Below are 17222 nucleotides of genomic sequence, written 5' to 3'. Positions count from 1 at the left end.
GATTTATTCTGTTTCTACAAAAGCATGTATTTTTGTGGTGTCACATGCAATTCTGCGTTTGAACAGCGTAACCAAGAACATAACGAGAGGATATTGAATTGCTACTGTGTGAGACATGACCTGTCCGGCGAACTTTAGTTCTTTTTATACTTCAGTTATGGTTGGGCCAGGGCCACTGACGTCTGCGCTCTCCTGCGGTAGAGTAATGGCAGCCACTTTAAATAAATGGAGAGTAATTCCACTGCTGAGCTCCGGAGTCTGGTTTGTGTCCATCCTGCCGAAGTTTGTGGCCAAAGAGGCAAATTGTCGCCTTTCTTCCTCGCAGGAAACGCCCACAGAAAGGACTGATTTGACACGGCCAAACGAGTGGACATGGCTAAGTGGACAGAGCAAACATTTGGACAGGGGAAGGGAGCAGACACAGCTAAGTGGACAGCAAATAAATGAACAAAGCCAGAAGTGGGCAGAGCAAAGAAGCCATGACATGGAAATGTGCTGCGGATCTGAGAGCATGGAACATGTTTCAGGATGTCGTGAGAACATGGACATGAACCTCTGTTAACGCAAATGATACCCCGTTGATAGTTAACTGAGCTTAAAGACTTCTACTTTACAAGTGCACATGAACATCTCGTCAACTTCATTCACAAACATCCATTGTCCTTCAAGCTTTGGAGCTGGTGATATCCCATTGCAATGCGAGGCTCTTTGAAAGAGGCTCAAAAGGGATGAAATCCAAGTCACCAAGAGGCCCGTATTTAGTTGTCTGTCCTGTATTGCAGGTGAATACGGCTCCCGAGGTGAACATAAAACGGGCTGGGCCTGCAGCAGCCTACATGGCACCACACCTCAACTAATGCCAACTGAGCGGTGGTCACACTCGGCTGATGCCATGTAACAGAATCTGCTGACCCTCAATAGATCCTCCGTAATGGATCCTCTTCTCAGTGAAGCCAGTGGGATGCCCCCTGTCTTTTCCCATCTGGTTCCCAGTACAACCGCTCTTCCCAGAGCCACACAAACCACTGTAGAAGAGGATCGCTTTCACAGTCAAGATCAGGAACTGGAGACGTGGCTGGTTAAAAGGGGTCTGAATGTTGAAGACTGCGGTCGCCTCTCTAGCAGCCTATTGTGTTGTTGTTGATGTGTCCTTGAAAGTATGCTCCATTGCCATGTATCTGACGACCATTTGTGATTTGATACACTGGAAATGTACACTCCGTTTATGCTCTCACCAGGTCACTCAGGTGAGACGATGAAAAAAGAAAGATTGAAACATATTAGCAAATAACAGAGTACAAATTGAGATGAATGAGCAGTGCTGCATAATGATCAGCAATTGCTCTGAAGTCAAAAACGAGAACAGAGCAAATCTGTCAACAAAGAGATTATGGTAAAATCTAAAACTGGTATGTGGCTAAAGCACATTGGATTTTCTCCACAAAATAGATGGATTTTAAGTATAAAATAATCAAAAGATTCCAGGGAAAACTGAAGGACCAGACCATTGCCTCCATCTATAGTTTACAACGATAGACAAAACAAACACACTGCGGCCTTTGCTCTGATGTGTTTGCTACCCTCCAAACGAGCGTGCTGGAGATTCATTGGATTCAGATGGGTGCATGGTTGTGCTCCGCACACATGGGCCCTGTTAGTGCCCCCACCCATCCACCCGCCACTGAAAGTGGGCGCAAGTAAAAGTTACTTAAACCTCACTATTCAATATACATAAATTAGAGCTCCCCTGATGTCAATGACCCCTTCACAAAGTCCTCTCCTTTGTCAGTCTAAATCATTGCAATGAACAAAACCCACAACTGGTCGACTTTAGTTACATTCAATCACATCATATGGCTCTAAGTCTCACTCACACACTTGATCAACTTAACCCCAATTTCCAGTAACAAGAGTTGCTCAGTTTCTAAAGGAACCAGTTACTGTAAAGTTGTCTAAAAGGCTCAAGATGCTATTGTTGAAGCGGCCTTGGTGCTTGAATTGGTGCTGAGAATATCCAGACATAAGGTTTCATTTAGGCGTTGTCTTTTTCTAAGATTTTCAGTTTTCGATGAAAAATGTCAATATAGGCCCGCCATGATCACTCTGGACATGACAGTCATTTTTGTTCACCTCATTTTTGGCCATTGTGTTTACTTACATAAGAAGAAACGCTAACAACATTTCAGTGAGTGGTGCTCCTGCTTCTGTCCTCTCGGCTGCACTTGCGTTACAGACACATGAACACACACGGAGCAACTGGGTTAACATGAACCATAAAATTCCAGTTAGAATAAAAATGCCTCATGTAATCACCTCCTGGAAAAGTCTGACCGGATCAACATGAATTCTCTATTAGATTGATCTGATTAGTGTGTTAAACTTGCATAATCCCTTTTCTGGTTGAAATATACATGTTCTTTTTGCTCATGTCTGGGGCAGGAATAAAATCAGTTCAGTTCTGACAACTTTATTCATCCCAAATGGGTAATTCATGTGCAGCTTTTCCACACGCGTGCAAACGTCAATCAGTTTGACAATCACTTCAGTGTTTTCTTTGAGCTGTGGCTGAAACATGGAGCCGAGATATTTGTAGAAGATGACAATCTGAACCTCTTCGCTGTTGATGGCGATTGCTCTCGGTGTGTCCTGACGTTCCTTTTTTAAATTTGTTTTGATTTAAATTATCAGTTAGTTTCTGACAGATCAAGATTCAAGAACTGATCGTCGCACCATTTTGTGAAAGCAGGTAGGGCCTGACCATGATCTGAATCTTGGCCTCAGAGAAGAGAGAGAGAGTTTTATAATCGAGCTGCCCTCTTGTGACGTTCTAAAGCTGTCTGTGTAAATAATGAAGAGTGAGGTTGACAGGATGCAACCCTGTGGTGAGCCTGTGTTTGAAAGCCGATGCTGGACATGTATCCATTCACCAACACCATAAAGAAATAAAGAGTTAATCAGACAAATTTCTGAAAACTTAAATCATTCTGGAATCCTCTGACTCACTGAGCAATTAAAAAATGCTGCTTGGATTACTGCTTTATTGAAAATGATGTATTATTCCCTGTAATCAATGTAGATTAATTTCAATATAAATATATATTGGCAGGCAGGTCCACTTCTGGATTTCAACATGTCTCGACTCGAAAAGAACATCTTTGCATATGTCAAAAAAGTTGCGTTCTGATCAAATGTTCTGTGGCATGTAAACTCCCTATGAACTGTGAAGTCCTCTGTTTAATTAAATACATGTCAAATGGAAAATACTGCATGTAATATAATGCACCGCCTTTAGGGAATTCCTTAAATTCGCCACAAATTTTCACTTGGAGTTCTGGATAAATTTATTGTGACAATAGTTAATAATGTTCTGCCAGATACTCTTTTCTGGACATTGTTCAATGCCATCTCAATAATCAGTTCTGTTTCACCCACAAAGAAACGTCAAACCTTTTATTAAATTCCTTTGAATTCTGCACTACATCTACAATATTAGTGAGGCTTGACAAACATGAATGGAAACTTCAACTGGCCCGGTTAGCGGAGACATGCAACCACGAGGTGGTAATTTTAGTTATTTAGAAAAGACAGATCACCTGTCTAACCAATCTGAACCACTAAATGGGACAGAAACCAAGAGGAGTTTTCCATCTTCTTACAATAAAATTCTTCCTATCTGTTAATTTGCCAAATCAAATTTTGGAGTTACAAATGACTATTGGCAGGAAATCTGGACAGGAAATAGCTTATCAAAACTAGACAGCAAAATATAAATCATATCCAAACTGCAAAAAAAACCAACAAAAACCTCTGCAGAATAATCTCTGCTTAGAAGATATCATCACACCCGCACACTTACTGAAAAGGAAGAATTTAAACATGAGGGGTGGCCAGTTTAACTAGGTATACAGACAAAAACTGCAAAATATTTGTTTGACTATCACAACCTGTAACTCCCCTGTTGCTTTACACACGGGCTTTAGCTTCTTTTTCCTTCACTTTAAAACAAAAAGAAGAGAAATTTTTGATAATGATGCCTGTTAAGAATAAACAGGAATAAGCACCAAGCTTTTGATCATCTGGGGGTTTTGTTGAGTGTGTTTTTGTTTTTGTGAGGTAAGCACATTTGCTCCCTCCCCATCGCCAGAGACCTTTATTTACTCAAGTCAGACCTCATCTTCCACAGACCCTGTAATCACGCAGGACCTCTGAAAGAGAAAGAAGAGACAGATAGGTGGTGTGTGTTGGGGGGTGGTGGTGGTGGTGGTGGAGGTAGGGTCTGTAATGGCTGCGCACAATCGTTTGCAACAGCACTGACAGAGCTTCAGCCCAAACCAAACCACATATAATTTACATTCCTCAGATACCAGCTAACCTGAGCACAAACAGGACGATGGAAAACAGGTGTGTTCAGTGACAACCCTTTGCTTCATCCTTCATACTTCACCTCGCTGTGGAGGTGCTACCTGCCTTTGATGTTAGATCAAGGTGGCTTTAAAACAGGTCAAAGATCGGAGGTACAACAGCAGATCAAAAATGTTATCACTGGCTCAACATGAAACATGGAAGTCTAACCAGAGAGCGGACAGGAAGTGAGCTGAGGCCATACTCACCACATAGCTTACATAACATTACCACAAATTGATTACTGCCTTTGAGAGTCTGGCTCATTGTGAGGAGAGGAGTTAGACACGTGCTCCCTCTCTCTCTCTCTCTCTCTCTCTCTCTCTCTATACGTACCACACACACAAACACACTCATACGCGCACACACATGCTCAGTGGGCGATATCTACAGTTCAGTGATGAGTGGGTGAGAATGGCATCACTGCAAAGACACTGGCTCTAACACTGAGGGAACAAAGGGGCCTGTGTCCATATTTATGTGCGTGAAGAAGTGTGTGTGTCCTTCCTTCCCTCCACATCGAATCCATCTTAAAATACTGCGGCTGCTCTACTGATGAAAATTGCTCCCTTTCATTCTAGCTCTACGAGCATCTGGAGAAAGGGGGGTGTGAGGGAGGCGAAGGATGAAAACAAGAGCTAGAATGATGAGGGTAAGCGTGTTTTGTCACAGCTTATGTTCATCGGGGTATCTGACGGTACAAGCTGACAGAGAGATCATTTTACTATCATTTACTGGCAAAACAAAAGAGGACAGAAAATTTTAAATACCCCCATGCAAGACCATTAGCAACAGTGAACAATCACGTCTTGTATCTCAGGGCAGGATATCAAAGGCTGCAAGTGATGAGGAGCCCATATGGGGATGTGTTATTTTCTACACAGGATTCGCATTAGCAAGACATACTTTCTCTCTCTTAAGTTCTGCATTGGTTGTTTGTTTGCTCATGAAGGGTGCCAGCACGCAGCTGCGCCACATGGGATTTGTATCTTCAAACCCAGACCTCTGGCTTTGTCTCTCATGTTTGGCGTTAATTTTACTAGCCTGAGCTTTGTCAGCTCATCGTGGGGAAATGTGAAATAAACCAAGAGCTCACTTCACTGCTGCTTTGCAGAAAAAAGACAAAATTAGAGCCTGGGTAACAATCTGCTGGATCGTAAAACGGTCTTTGTCCCACCCTGACACAGTCTTTGTTTGCCTCTGTTTTTCTCTCCTCTGTCAACGTTGCTTCCCCTGCCATTGCTCACCCTGTTCAGACCTATTAACGTGTGTTGCATGATTCTGTCCAAAGTGGAAAGCCGGTGAGGTCACACCTGGCATGAGAATATGTCTTCTCATGTGTCACGAGTGACCGCTTGTGATTGCCTTGCTCTTTTTTCTTGATATGCAAATAAAAATGTATGTTATTTCTGTGTCACTTTTCTGTTTAACCGGCAGGATGCAGCAGCAGACTTCGTGTATCTGTGTGCCTGAAATTAAAATCAATCAAACTTGATTGGCCAAATCACTCAAAATGTTTGATGGGTCCATGATATAGGACCTGTAAATAGACGTGTGTAAATCTGTACTTGTGGTGTGCATGGTTTCAAAACACTCAAAAATGGAGTTACGAGACAAGATCTTTTCACGGTTGCACTTTTGAAGAATGTTTCCCCAATACAATATTTGTTACCTCAAAAACTACAATATTGGTCTTCAAGAACCCAGAAGTGCACCTTTTTTTCCCAACAGAGCATGTAGAACTTGTACTGAAGTGTATAAAATTGGCTCTCAAAAGATCCCCCAGCGTCAAGCACTCGTACCCTTTTAGGTCCACAGTAATATGAAAGAAAGAAAGAAATGTCTAAGACCTCTTTGGCCCTGTAGCCCAGGACACAGATGCATGTATACCTGCCAGCGATCAGATCACCTCGGCGCCTCCTGGTTGCATTCGTATCTATATTTAGAAACCACCCCATCCACCCTGTCTAATCACTCAGGACACCCCAGTTCTGCATCTGTCCTCGGCTTTTCATAATTCATCCTGAAGTCTTAATGTTCAGTGCTAATGTACTGTTTAATTTAACAGACAAAGTGATCGTGCACCTTGGAATGCTCTGAACCGAAGACCCTCATCCTTCCTCTGTTTCTCTCTGCACTCCCTCCCTCTCGCCCTCCCTCACTGGCTGCGCACGTCTTGTTTACTATGATGTCAGAGGTGGTTTAGAGTGGGGTCAGTGGCACGTATGGAGCATGCGGGAGAGTTCAACCTCTATCTGTTTAACCCTTTAACCTCTTTCTCCACACAGTGGTGGAAATATGTTTTTAGACACTTAAAATTTTAAACAATCTCAAATATTATCAAGTCGTGGCTGCATTAGATAGCCACAATATGTTATTTTTTTGTTTATTGTTTAAAAGAAAAACTATCAAAGCTAAATTCTTGACAGTTTCCATATGTCAGTTCTCTGATTGTCAGTATCGAACTCAACAGTGATAACAAAATAAATATACCATCACATCATCACATTAATATTTAGTAGTCCTGCCATTAGCATGCAGTAGCGCTCTAATCCTGGCTGGCACGTTCCTCATGAGCCTTCACATTTCTTGCATTACTGCTTTTTATTCTTCGAAATTCTTTGGTTTACGCTTTGAAAGAGACCTTTTGATAATCCACCACAGATTTTCAATGGGGCCTGGATACTGTGCTTCTGCAGCCAAGTTCTACTGGCTGTGGATGTGTGGCAAGGGGCAGTATCTTGTTTAAACATCCAATTTTGACCCCGACGGAACAGTGTACACGTAGAAGGGAGCATGTGGGTTTTGAGAATGGCACAATACTTGGCAGAGTTCAATGTACCATCACAGACAGTGAAATGACCAACACCAGCAGCACTCATGCATCCCCATACCATGATACTACCTCCACCATGCTCGACAGTAGACACTGTACATGCTGGAGACAATTCTTTGCCTGGCCTTCTGCATACCCTCACATTAGCAGGAGGAAGATAAAGCTGGAAACTGGACTCATCTGACCATAGAATCTTCTTCCAATTCCTGGCTGTCCAGTTCTTGTGTGCTTGGGCCAAACGATGCCAGGCTAACCTCTGTGTCATTGATCAGGGGCTTCTTGGCAGCCTTATAAGACCTGAAGCTATGATCTAAAAGTCAGCCACGTACAGTGGGGTGGAACACTGGACACCAGTTTGGTTTGACCACTGCCTTGACGGTTTTTCCCGCACATGCGGATCAGGATGCGACCGTTTCTTGCTGAAGAAATCCTTGGATGCCCAGATGTTGGTTTGTCTTCCAAGCTGTTGGTTCGTCTGTATATCTGCAGAGTATCAAACTGCTGAAGGACTGCATCTGCACTTCCTGACTATCTGGCGGCAGCTGTACCCTTCCAGGCTGAGAATTTCAGGTGTGTTTCCAGAGTTAGGTTCCTTGTTTTAGCCATTTCTGTCTCTGAAAACTTTCAAATGTGCTGGTTTTACATAGACATGAAGCAAAGCAACAAAAATTGTGTCATTTAATAAAAAGCATGACCTTCATTAGTGCATCACTGGTACCAACTGACTTGGTTTTAATGTCTTTTTTAGGATTTGTTCAGTATTTTGGCTGTGACTGTACAAAAGAAATAGCACTTGAAGACCTAAGAGGGATTCCTAATGCAATATTTCACAAATGCATGGGGTGTCTGAGAACTTTTTCCACCAGTGTATCATATGGAGAGGTGTGTGGTGTGTTACTGTGTGAGAAATTATGCAAAATAAGGACGCTAGTGGAGGTGAAAAAGACTTTAATCATGTTTGGAAAAATGTCCTCTTCTTTGGCACATGTTTGATGTCAGTTGAGGAAATAGCAGGGAGGTGCCAGAGGGAGGTAATTGAACGTGACACCCCATCCACCCTCATGTCAGGTTGGCTGGCGGGTCTCTGGTGTTGATATTTTGCCAGTGTCTTTTTTCAGCTGGGTTCCAGCAAGTCCCTGAGTGTCCTTTACGTCATTGTCAGACTCTGTCGCCCATCAGTCACTGAATGAACCTCTGCCAAGCAGAACTCAAAATCGTCCCACCTCATTCCATCCTCCACAGAGCCAAAACTACCCATGGTGCATCTGTGCTGTGTTTTGTCAGAAATCATCCAAGCCACTATGAGACATTTGGCAAATGTGATTATTTTATCTTCTTCCATATGTTTGCTGATTGATTTTTCAAAATCAGTCAAGATGCAACACGTAATTTGAAGGCCAGACAGCAGCTTGTGGCAAAAAAGAGCCTTTTTAAGCTTTCCATTTTTGCATCAAGCAACTTCAAACTGTGGAGTTATTGGCAGATTGTGTAGCCCACCGGTGGCTCCAGTAGATTAGATTCTTTCCATTATGGAGTTAAATAATAGGGGCCGTACTAGAATGAGATGGGGCCACGTTTTATGTGCTGCCCAGCAACTTTGGCACTGAGTCCCGTGGGTGCGTGGCTACAGTGGTTGTGAACTGGAGAGGTGGTGCAGAGTTTTTGTGGGAAGAATGGCGGTAGTGGAGGCTATTTTGAGCTCGAATGAGGTCTTGGTTTATGGCCCAGTTATCTGGGGCTACAACCTATGACAAAAGCATTAAATGAAACGAGGGACTGTAAAATCCCATTGAGAAGTCATTGAGCAAAGAATTAGCTGGTTAGAGGCATCTGTTCTCATCACTTAGGAGGCACCATTGCTTTTCTTTTGCACTTTCACTGACCCTCTCACTGAAGGGTTCTTTGGAAAAAACCCTTCCAGGGGAAGAAAGGTCAGGAAAGCATGCAGGCGAAGTGCGGTCGATTGCCGAGCCCCCCCCACCACCACCACCTCCACCACCAGAGAAATCACTGCCTTTCCTCTGCAACTTCATTAAAAGGAGCCTCTTGGAATCTGCAAAACCTGGAAAATAAATGTGAAGCAGTCCTCCTGCGATCCTCTGAAGTCTGATGTGGTTTTGATTCGGGGACGCTGGTGGGGAAAAGGGGAACCAGACTTGTGTTGCAGCCAGCTGTGTCCCCCTCAGAAAAGAACTCTGTAACCTGCTGCATCTGGTCTGGCCCTCGCCTCAGCTCTTACTACATTGACATTAATGAGCACAACTGTAATGGCTACCAGGACACTGTGGGGAAAAATATCATGGGAGGTTGTCTATTAATAATCTGCCATTTCTGTCATCATTGTTGACTGTGGAAGGTTGTTGAAAACTTGTGTGTGCAGCTTCCAGTTTTTGGTGGGGTCAGTGCCTGAACAAATTGGTTTTTGTGCATAATACCGTATATTCCTGTTTCTAACATAGAATCATTTTTTGTAATTGTATCAAAGTGGTAGTATTGCTCATGCAGTAAGCACGTTTTGCTCTCCCCAGACTTCGAAGCGTATAATAAAGTTGGAAGGAGGCTCTTTGTCAGCGCTGTGAGGAAGTAGTCGTCTGTAATTATCGCTGCTTTTCATCCCATGTAGCAAACACAACAAATAAGCGCTCGTGTGACCTGGCAACGCGATTTAGAGAAACCATTTGTTTGGAAACTTGTTTGTTTGTGTTGTTGAGATCACATGACCAGAGACGCTTTTCCTCCTTCTTTTTCCTCTCTCCATCCTCTTTTCTCATCATTTGAAGTTGCAATGTGGAAGTCATTAGCCACAAATCCCAACAAATATAATAACAGGGCGATTAGCTCTCTCTCTCTCTCTCTGTCTCTCCCTCTCCCTCTGTGATCCTTTGCTGTTTCATATTCCCCTCTACCTCTCTCATTGCTGGGGTTATACAGTATTCTGTTAGCACAGGGCTTGGTCAAGGGTGAGTTCCCTTTCCCGGACTTTTTCTATTTGTAGACCTGTATGTATTTTATAGACCCTCTCCCCCCCTTTCATGCGGTGGTGGTTCTGTTTCCCATCACAGCCTATGATGAAACCACAAGAAAGCTGAGGCCCAAGCGACGAGAGTACAACATTTGCTCGGTGACAAGAAAGGGATGTTAGGTGGGGTCCCGATGTGTTCAGAGGGGCGTACGTCTGAAGTGGTGATGGTCCAATCAGTAGTTGAACTCTTCATTTCCTCCAGGACACAGATAAAATGATCGTATCCACTCCATTACAACTGAAAATCAGCCGTTTCTCTACAGCGTGATAGATGTGCGGCCATCCGCAGGGCCCTCAAATGGTCCATTCATCGTTACCATGGCCTCACTTATCTCCGAGTCCTTGCAGATCTGCTACTTCCCATTCCCACCGCAAGCAAATGGTGCCTTGAAACCACATGGATGGAACACCCCACTGTCTCCCTCCCGGTGGCAAAACGCTGACATATTTACCATCTCATCCTGGAAAGCTAACTTGGCCACAGCTGGACAGGATGATTGCCAGCAGCAGCTCGTTCCAAGCGGACCATGTGCAGACAAGCTCAGCTTCATACTGTAACTCCACAATAAAGTTTTCTGAAGAAGGAGCTGGGAGGAGACATTTACAAAGTCATTGGCCCCCTTTTTGATACAGTGCATTAAGCAGAGCTGCACACAGCCAAGTTCAGTCATTTTAATACCGGCTCTTTTCGAGGAGAAGATATTTGAAGGACGTGAGCTCATTTGGGATGCAGTCAGTTACCCTGTCCCTGCCTGATGTTATCCTGGGGCAGTAACGGTCATGATTGCTTTTGGGGAGTAGTGACTCATGATTGTGTTGTGCAACTGCCAAACTCTAAATAGCACTGTCTCCTTCCCTTTCTTTCTGTCGCTGCTGTTGCAACCATCAAGGCAAAAAAATAAAGTAATAATCATTATCAGCTTCCACTCCGCTCAAAAAAATTAAAATCATAATGCACATAATATCAATTTACTAAATCAGGTGAGTTGGCACCAGATACCGCAATCCAACCCACTTGCATTTCCAACAAATCCTCTGCAGGTTAAATCCTGCTCAGTTCTGATCATCTTCAGCCTCTTATGCAGGTATTGGAACCTGCATAGTGTTATTTAACACCTCATCTGGCCTCTGGATGTCAGCCCAATAATAACTTGTTTCCTCCACCCCTCTCTCATTGCTCCCTCGTGTAAAGGTGGCAAGATCTTGCCCTTTTTGTAGCATTATTAAACTGCTTTTCTTGTTTTATGGGGTTGTGTTCTGCCTCAGCCACTCTGAAGTGGGTTTACAGCAGTTGATGTCCATGTATGCCAACTTCATATCCATTTGTAAAGAGTGGGAGCCATTTACAGACAATGGAGTGGCATCTTATTTGAAGGAACTTGACTCCCCGCCGCTTCTTGCTGTTGTTGAGCTCCTGTCAGCCAAACGATAGATGGCTCTTAAGCTTGACTGCACACAGGCAAAAACCACTTTAATTAAGCAAAACTGAGAACAGCTGGGGGGCTCTGATTTACTCGAAAAGAAATAGTTATCTGCACTTTCTTGATGAATGCCAGAGGCTAGAGGCATTCAAAACAACAGCTGTAAATATAGAAAAGTATGGTAGAATGTACGGGATGCTCATTAACTTTCACGTTTAATTATTTGTTTGACCCTGCACAGCTCCATTTAGTCACTTTGTGAAGATTTATGAGCAGTATGTGAACTTATTTTCATTATCGGGCTCCTGGAACTGATGCTGAAGCACCTCTGGACTTCAGAAATATGGAGGTTGCCATCATCAGAAGATGGACCTAGCAACAGTTAAAAGAAGTTGCATTACAAGGCCGTGAAGCTTAGCATTCCCCAAAGACATGTTGCGAGTTGAAAGAGGATGAAAGAAAAGGCAAAAGCAGCATAGGAGAGAAGAGAACAGACAATAGGATATAAGCAAGTGAGTGAGAGAGAACGTTGAGAAACCTTGTACTAGAACGAAAATGAGAACGTGCCTCGAAGCACAGCTGGCTCACCAAGGGGAGTAATGACTGTCATATTGCAATGCATTAGCTCATACTCAGCCAAGACAGCTTGACTTGATGAAAGGGGACGGTCATTGGCTAACCCCATACATAGCAACAAGACCCCATGGAGACAAATCAAACAAAGGAGTATTGTTTTTCTTGTTAACATTTGATTGACAGGCATGATGTGTAATTTTTCTAATAGTCCCGTGTGCACTTGCTTGGCATTTAGTAGATGAGTTTTTATATTTAAGAAAAGAGAATGTACATAAAACAGAGTTTCCCTTGTGGCACATTATATCTACTTTTGGCAGAGTCAACGTATGTAGACAGAAAAAAAAATCTGTTTTATACATGAAGGGGTCTCTTGCTCTGTCAACAGTGAGATCCTGCACGAGGAATGATCATAACAAGCTCATGGTAAATTCACATTTTCCATATTAATGTAATCAAAAGAGGAATTCAGTTGTAGATAAAGCTAACAGGAGTCCCCCTAGGCTCAGGGCGATGAGCGTTGATAGCTCATCACACTCCCATCAGCCATTGTTTATTTGAACTCCCTTTTTTCAAGGAAGAAAAGCCTTCAACCAGCTATTGTTTTGCCTTGGAAGCCCATCTCTCTCTCTCTCTCTCTCTCTCTCCCTCCCTCTCTCTCTCTCTCTCTCTCTCTCTCTCAGCCATATGGTTGTCATGCACTTCCTGGAAATTCAAGCCATGCGTTGATGTTAATTGAAACAATACCGGGGAAGATTTTTCTTTTACATGTTTGGCAAGACCTGAAATGAAATGAGTCAGGGCAAAGAAAAAAAGTTATTCCAAACTTATTGTCTGTGATCATTCCAAATACATTAAAACATTTTAATAGCATGAGAGCATTTTACTAATCCCAGATTCTCAATAATGCAGGTCACATGTGGCGTATTTTTATGCCTACTTAAAAGCTCTTGTCAACCGTTTGATTCCTCTCTTGATAGACATCTAACATGTTGTTTTATTTCTTGCACCTTCTCTGTTTATTCTACAGAGTGTTACACTGCCAACGGAGAGGACTACAGGGGCTTCCAGAACCAGACCAACCTGCATGGTGGTAAACCCTGCCTCTTCTGGAATGAGACGTTCCAGCACCCTTACAACACACTCAAATACCCTAACGGAGAGGGGGGTTTGGGCAGCCACAACTACTGCAGGTTCGATGTATTGTTTCTTAATCTTGAAGTCCGGAGAAATACATTTTTATGATTATGTTTTAATCTACATTTCATTTAATCAAATTTTGTTTATTAAACCTGAAGTCAAAAATCTGAAGAGGCCCTAAGGGGCATTTTAATCTGTACATCGTGGGACATTCTCTGACCTTAGACCCCCGTTGTCTAGGTGAGGGAAAACTTCCAAAAAAATGTACAGAAAGTTTAAAAAAAAAAAAAAATCAAAAATCAATAGATATTAAATTTAAGGGACATCCACACACACACAGCCACATTTTATTATTACAAAAAAAAAATCTATACTAGTAGATTATGAATGTATGGGAAGGATCCTGATATCGAGCAGCATCAGCATGTCAGATAGAGTGATACAGTTCAATTCAGTTTTGGACCAAAATTCATAGACAGACATCAGGGTGATATGAAAATGCGATTTTCGTGCACAAAAGGAGAACAGAAGGTGATGAATGGAAGGCTGAGGTAATAAGGGTGAAGTTAAAGATCTGTGGACAAAGGTGTGTGAATAGTGGGCATAAAGAATATACTCTGAGATAGTTTTTGCACCAGCTTCACTAAGTGGACTAAAGCATGTAGTGGTGACTAAGGAGAGGGAGAGCCTTGCCAACACCCACATATGATGTCAAGTTGAGTATTTAGTGCATTCCTGCTACTATGTGAGTTGTGAAAATGTAAGAAATACCCAGGTGTATACTTAATTCTTAATAAGCATTTCTGTGTCTGCATCAACAGCTTGTTGGACGTCTCTTCAGAGTGTGCAAGAGCAATCTTCAAAGCAGTTTTTAACATTTAAGCATTCAGCATGTAGAGTCTGTCCCCTAATTATCCAAATTGGAAAACATTTTGTGAGTTTTCTTCAGCCAGCCATGGTCAAAAGTGAACAAACTTCTGGTTGTTTACTAGATTAAAGCCTTCTTTTCGTGGATGTACAACTTTAGGGTCCAACAACTTGGGTGGTAAATGTAAAATTAGAGTATTCTGCTTATTTACTTGTGAACATTTAGTGGCCAAATTATTATTTATTATATGTTGAAAGCAGATTGTAAATCGATGATTTCAGTGACCGACAGACAAGTGAGGAAGAGACACGAGGGCGAAAACACAAGGAGAAATTTGTAGTTAAGCCTAGGGTTTAGGTTATTGGAGCAGATTTGTTTTATTTATTGTTTTTCATGCATGCAATAATGAGTTTTTGCCTTTTTGCAATTGTTCTACGTGCTGCTTATTGACGGTGAATTGGCTAGTCCGGGAAGCACTTTGAGCTTTAAAGTGCTATATGAATAAAACATGTGAGAAAAATACGTAAAGGCTTAGGTTTAATTTAGGGCCGTTTAAAATTGTGTACTGTGGTTACAGATATTGGTGTTGGTGGGTTGCACGCAGTGTATATCACAGCTGCACGTCACCCATCTCAGCTGTCATCAGTTAGCAATGCACTCTATATTTGCAGTCTCAGCATTAGCATTAAATTCATGCTGCTGGCTATGTAACACAGGTTGTATGGTCTGTTGATAGAGTCTGCGGTTTTTCATATTGAAAGAAAATGAATTTACTTTGTTTCACAGTTTCTGCAGCCACTTCTTCAAGTCTTCTAACTCATTTCAGTAGCCACCATTTCATAAAAGCACTGTCTGCACTAATTGAATAACAACGCATCTTCCCTCTTGTTTCACAGTGTAAATCAATATTTTTTCACGCTGGAAATCCAGTAGATTTAATCCAACTTCTTAAACAGTAGGCCACAGCCTACCAGTCTTGTAGCAGTTGTTTGTTTTTGATCGTTATCATTTATTCAACTGATGTCAAAAATGTTCCTTGTAACACTTTTAAGCTGATGCAGCGTCTTTGAACTTCCTCAACAAAGCGTTTGACTTTTTGAATCATTTAAAAGCAGGTTGTTGTGTAAGGGTTTCAGCTCAGACGTTTTTGCCTCTGAATATTTTAATGCACGTTTCGCCCCATCATCACAAGGACGCAAACATGCATGAAAAGTTTGTGTAGGCAAATCTCCATCGTTCATCCCTGGAATGTGAAGGGACATGGTGGCTTTAAACTCTCTTTATCTATCTGTCACACTCAGAGTGCAACCGTGTCTGCTGTATGTATGTGTGACTGTCAGACTTTTGTATTTTCAAGGAGACACATTTTTTTGCCATTAAGATAGAATTCATGGAGACTTCCAGAACAGTGGCTTGGCTGCCATGCCTTAAGTAACAGAACACCCCCCCCCCCCCAACCCTCCAACCTTCTCGGCCTCAAAAACATTTTTTGAAGTCATGGTTGTAAACCCATAATGCAACAATGCTTTGAAGTGGCACTGGATGGATATGTTTTTGCTTGAACTTGAAGGAAAATCCGAAGATTTATGAGGAAGATACATGCTGATGATTGCGGAAGGTTCTCCCTGCACATTTCCAAAAAGTGCAAAATGGACATCTTCATTGTTTGGATTTGGCTGTGGATAGCCACTTCTCTAACTCACCGACAGCTCGCTTTGTTTCTTCCCGACAAGGGGATTTTTTTGTCACTATTCAACAACTATTCTCACTTTCTTTCAGACATTCTCCTTGTAAAGAGTCAGTCCCTCACTGTGCCATTGGAATCAAATTGGCCACTTCATTGTGAAATATGAGGGACAGCATTTATGGCATGTCTGCACAGGGTCAAGTGTTCATGCAAGCATTAACCCATGTATGTGTGCCTATAGCAAACGGTTAATCAACCATGAGGGATGGGGGGTGGGGGTGGGGGGCTCAGAATATTGCTTTTTGACATGGATTGTTGAACAATTTGGATTTCACGACTCCTGATTTACATTAAGTGCATTGTGCAATTCAAGCTCTGATTCCAGTATTTCCCAAACTCCTTAAACCTTCAAACTCTTTCCTGTCTCCTTGATCTCTGTTCATCCTTTATCAAAGTACTACATTTTTGTGGACATTTCTGGCCAGATCTTCTTAGTTTTTTTGACAAATAGGGAATAAATTACAGCATGAATGAGGGGTAAGAAAAGAGAGCAACGGCAGTTTTGGCCTGCCTGAGCCTGAGGCAAATTGTGGGTTTATGAGGCGCGAGCAGAGGCCAGGGCACAGGTGGATAATTCCTTGCTTCACTACATGTCTTTGTTCAAGCACATGGCTCTAAACATGTATCAGATGTTGAGAGGCTGGGACGTTTTTCAAACTCAATTCTCGTCCCATCACTGGTATTTTCTATGCATGGGGATTTAGACAAGAGGGCACCATGGCGGTGCTGGTGAAACAGTCCAAAGAGCCACCACAATTCATTTTTATAGCTGGCTATAAAATATTCCACTGAAAACAGAAACTGGGAAGAGGGGAAATGTCACATTATTTCTCTGGAAAAAAAAAAAGATGAGCACAAAGCTTCAGGAAAAGGACAAGAGTTGTCGTGTCTAAGCTGAGATTTAGCAAGACTCAACAGTGAATGTCACATTACTTATCCATATGCAGGTCCAACTAAGAATTTATCAAGTCGTGGATGATCTGCTCCTTTAAGCCTGGTATTTCATTCAGACATTTTCGCACTCATACCAGACCTTTATTTATTTTATATATTTCTTGAGTAGGTCCTTAACATTTCCTGAATACTTCATGACATTCATAAAGAAGGAAATCCCGCAAAGTCTGATTTGTCGTTCCTTCCAGTCTCGTCCTATACAGGCTAAATTGGACCCCACCCCCCACACCCCCATGCATTACAATGTGTGAAGTGCATGA

At 42.4% G+C, this 17222-nt stretch overlaps 1 protein-coding gene across 2 annotated transcripts in view; it reads left to right on the top strand.

Moving 5' to 3' along the window:
- Positions 1–17222, top strand: part of kremen1 (kringle containing transmembrane protein 1) — a 68893-nt gene that overhangs the window by 12584 nt on the left and 39087 nt on the right. For both annotated transcript variants that reach the window (XM_086206841.1, XM_086206840.1), the window contains exon 2: positions 13284–13446. In XM_086206841.1, coding sequence (XP_086062967.1) covers positions 13284–13446 — 163 coding nt within the window. The remainder of the gene's footprint in view (positions 1–13283; positions 13447–17222) is intronic.

The sequence above is a fragment of the Aulostomus chinensis genome, chromosome 6 (assembly GCF_037954235.1).
Source record: "Aulostomus chinensis isolate RoL2024-O1b breed Wild chromosome 6, RoL_Achi_v1.0, whole genome shotgun sequence".
NCBI lineage: Eukaryota > Metazoa > Chordata > Actinopteri > Syngnathiformes > Aulostomidae > Aulostomus > Aulostomus chinensis.
This window is presented reverse-complemented; position numbering and strand designations above follow the sequence as displayed.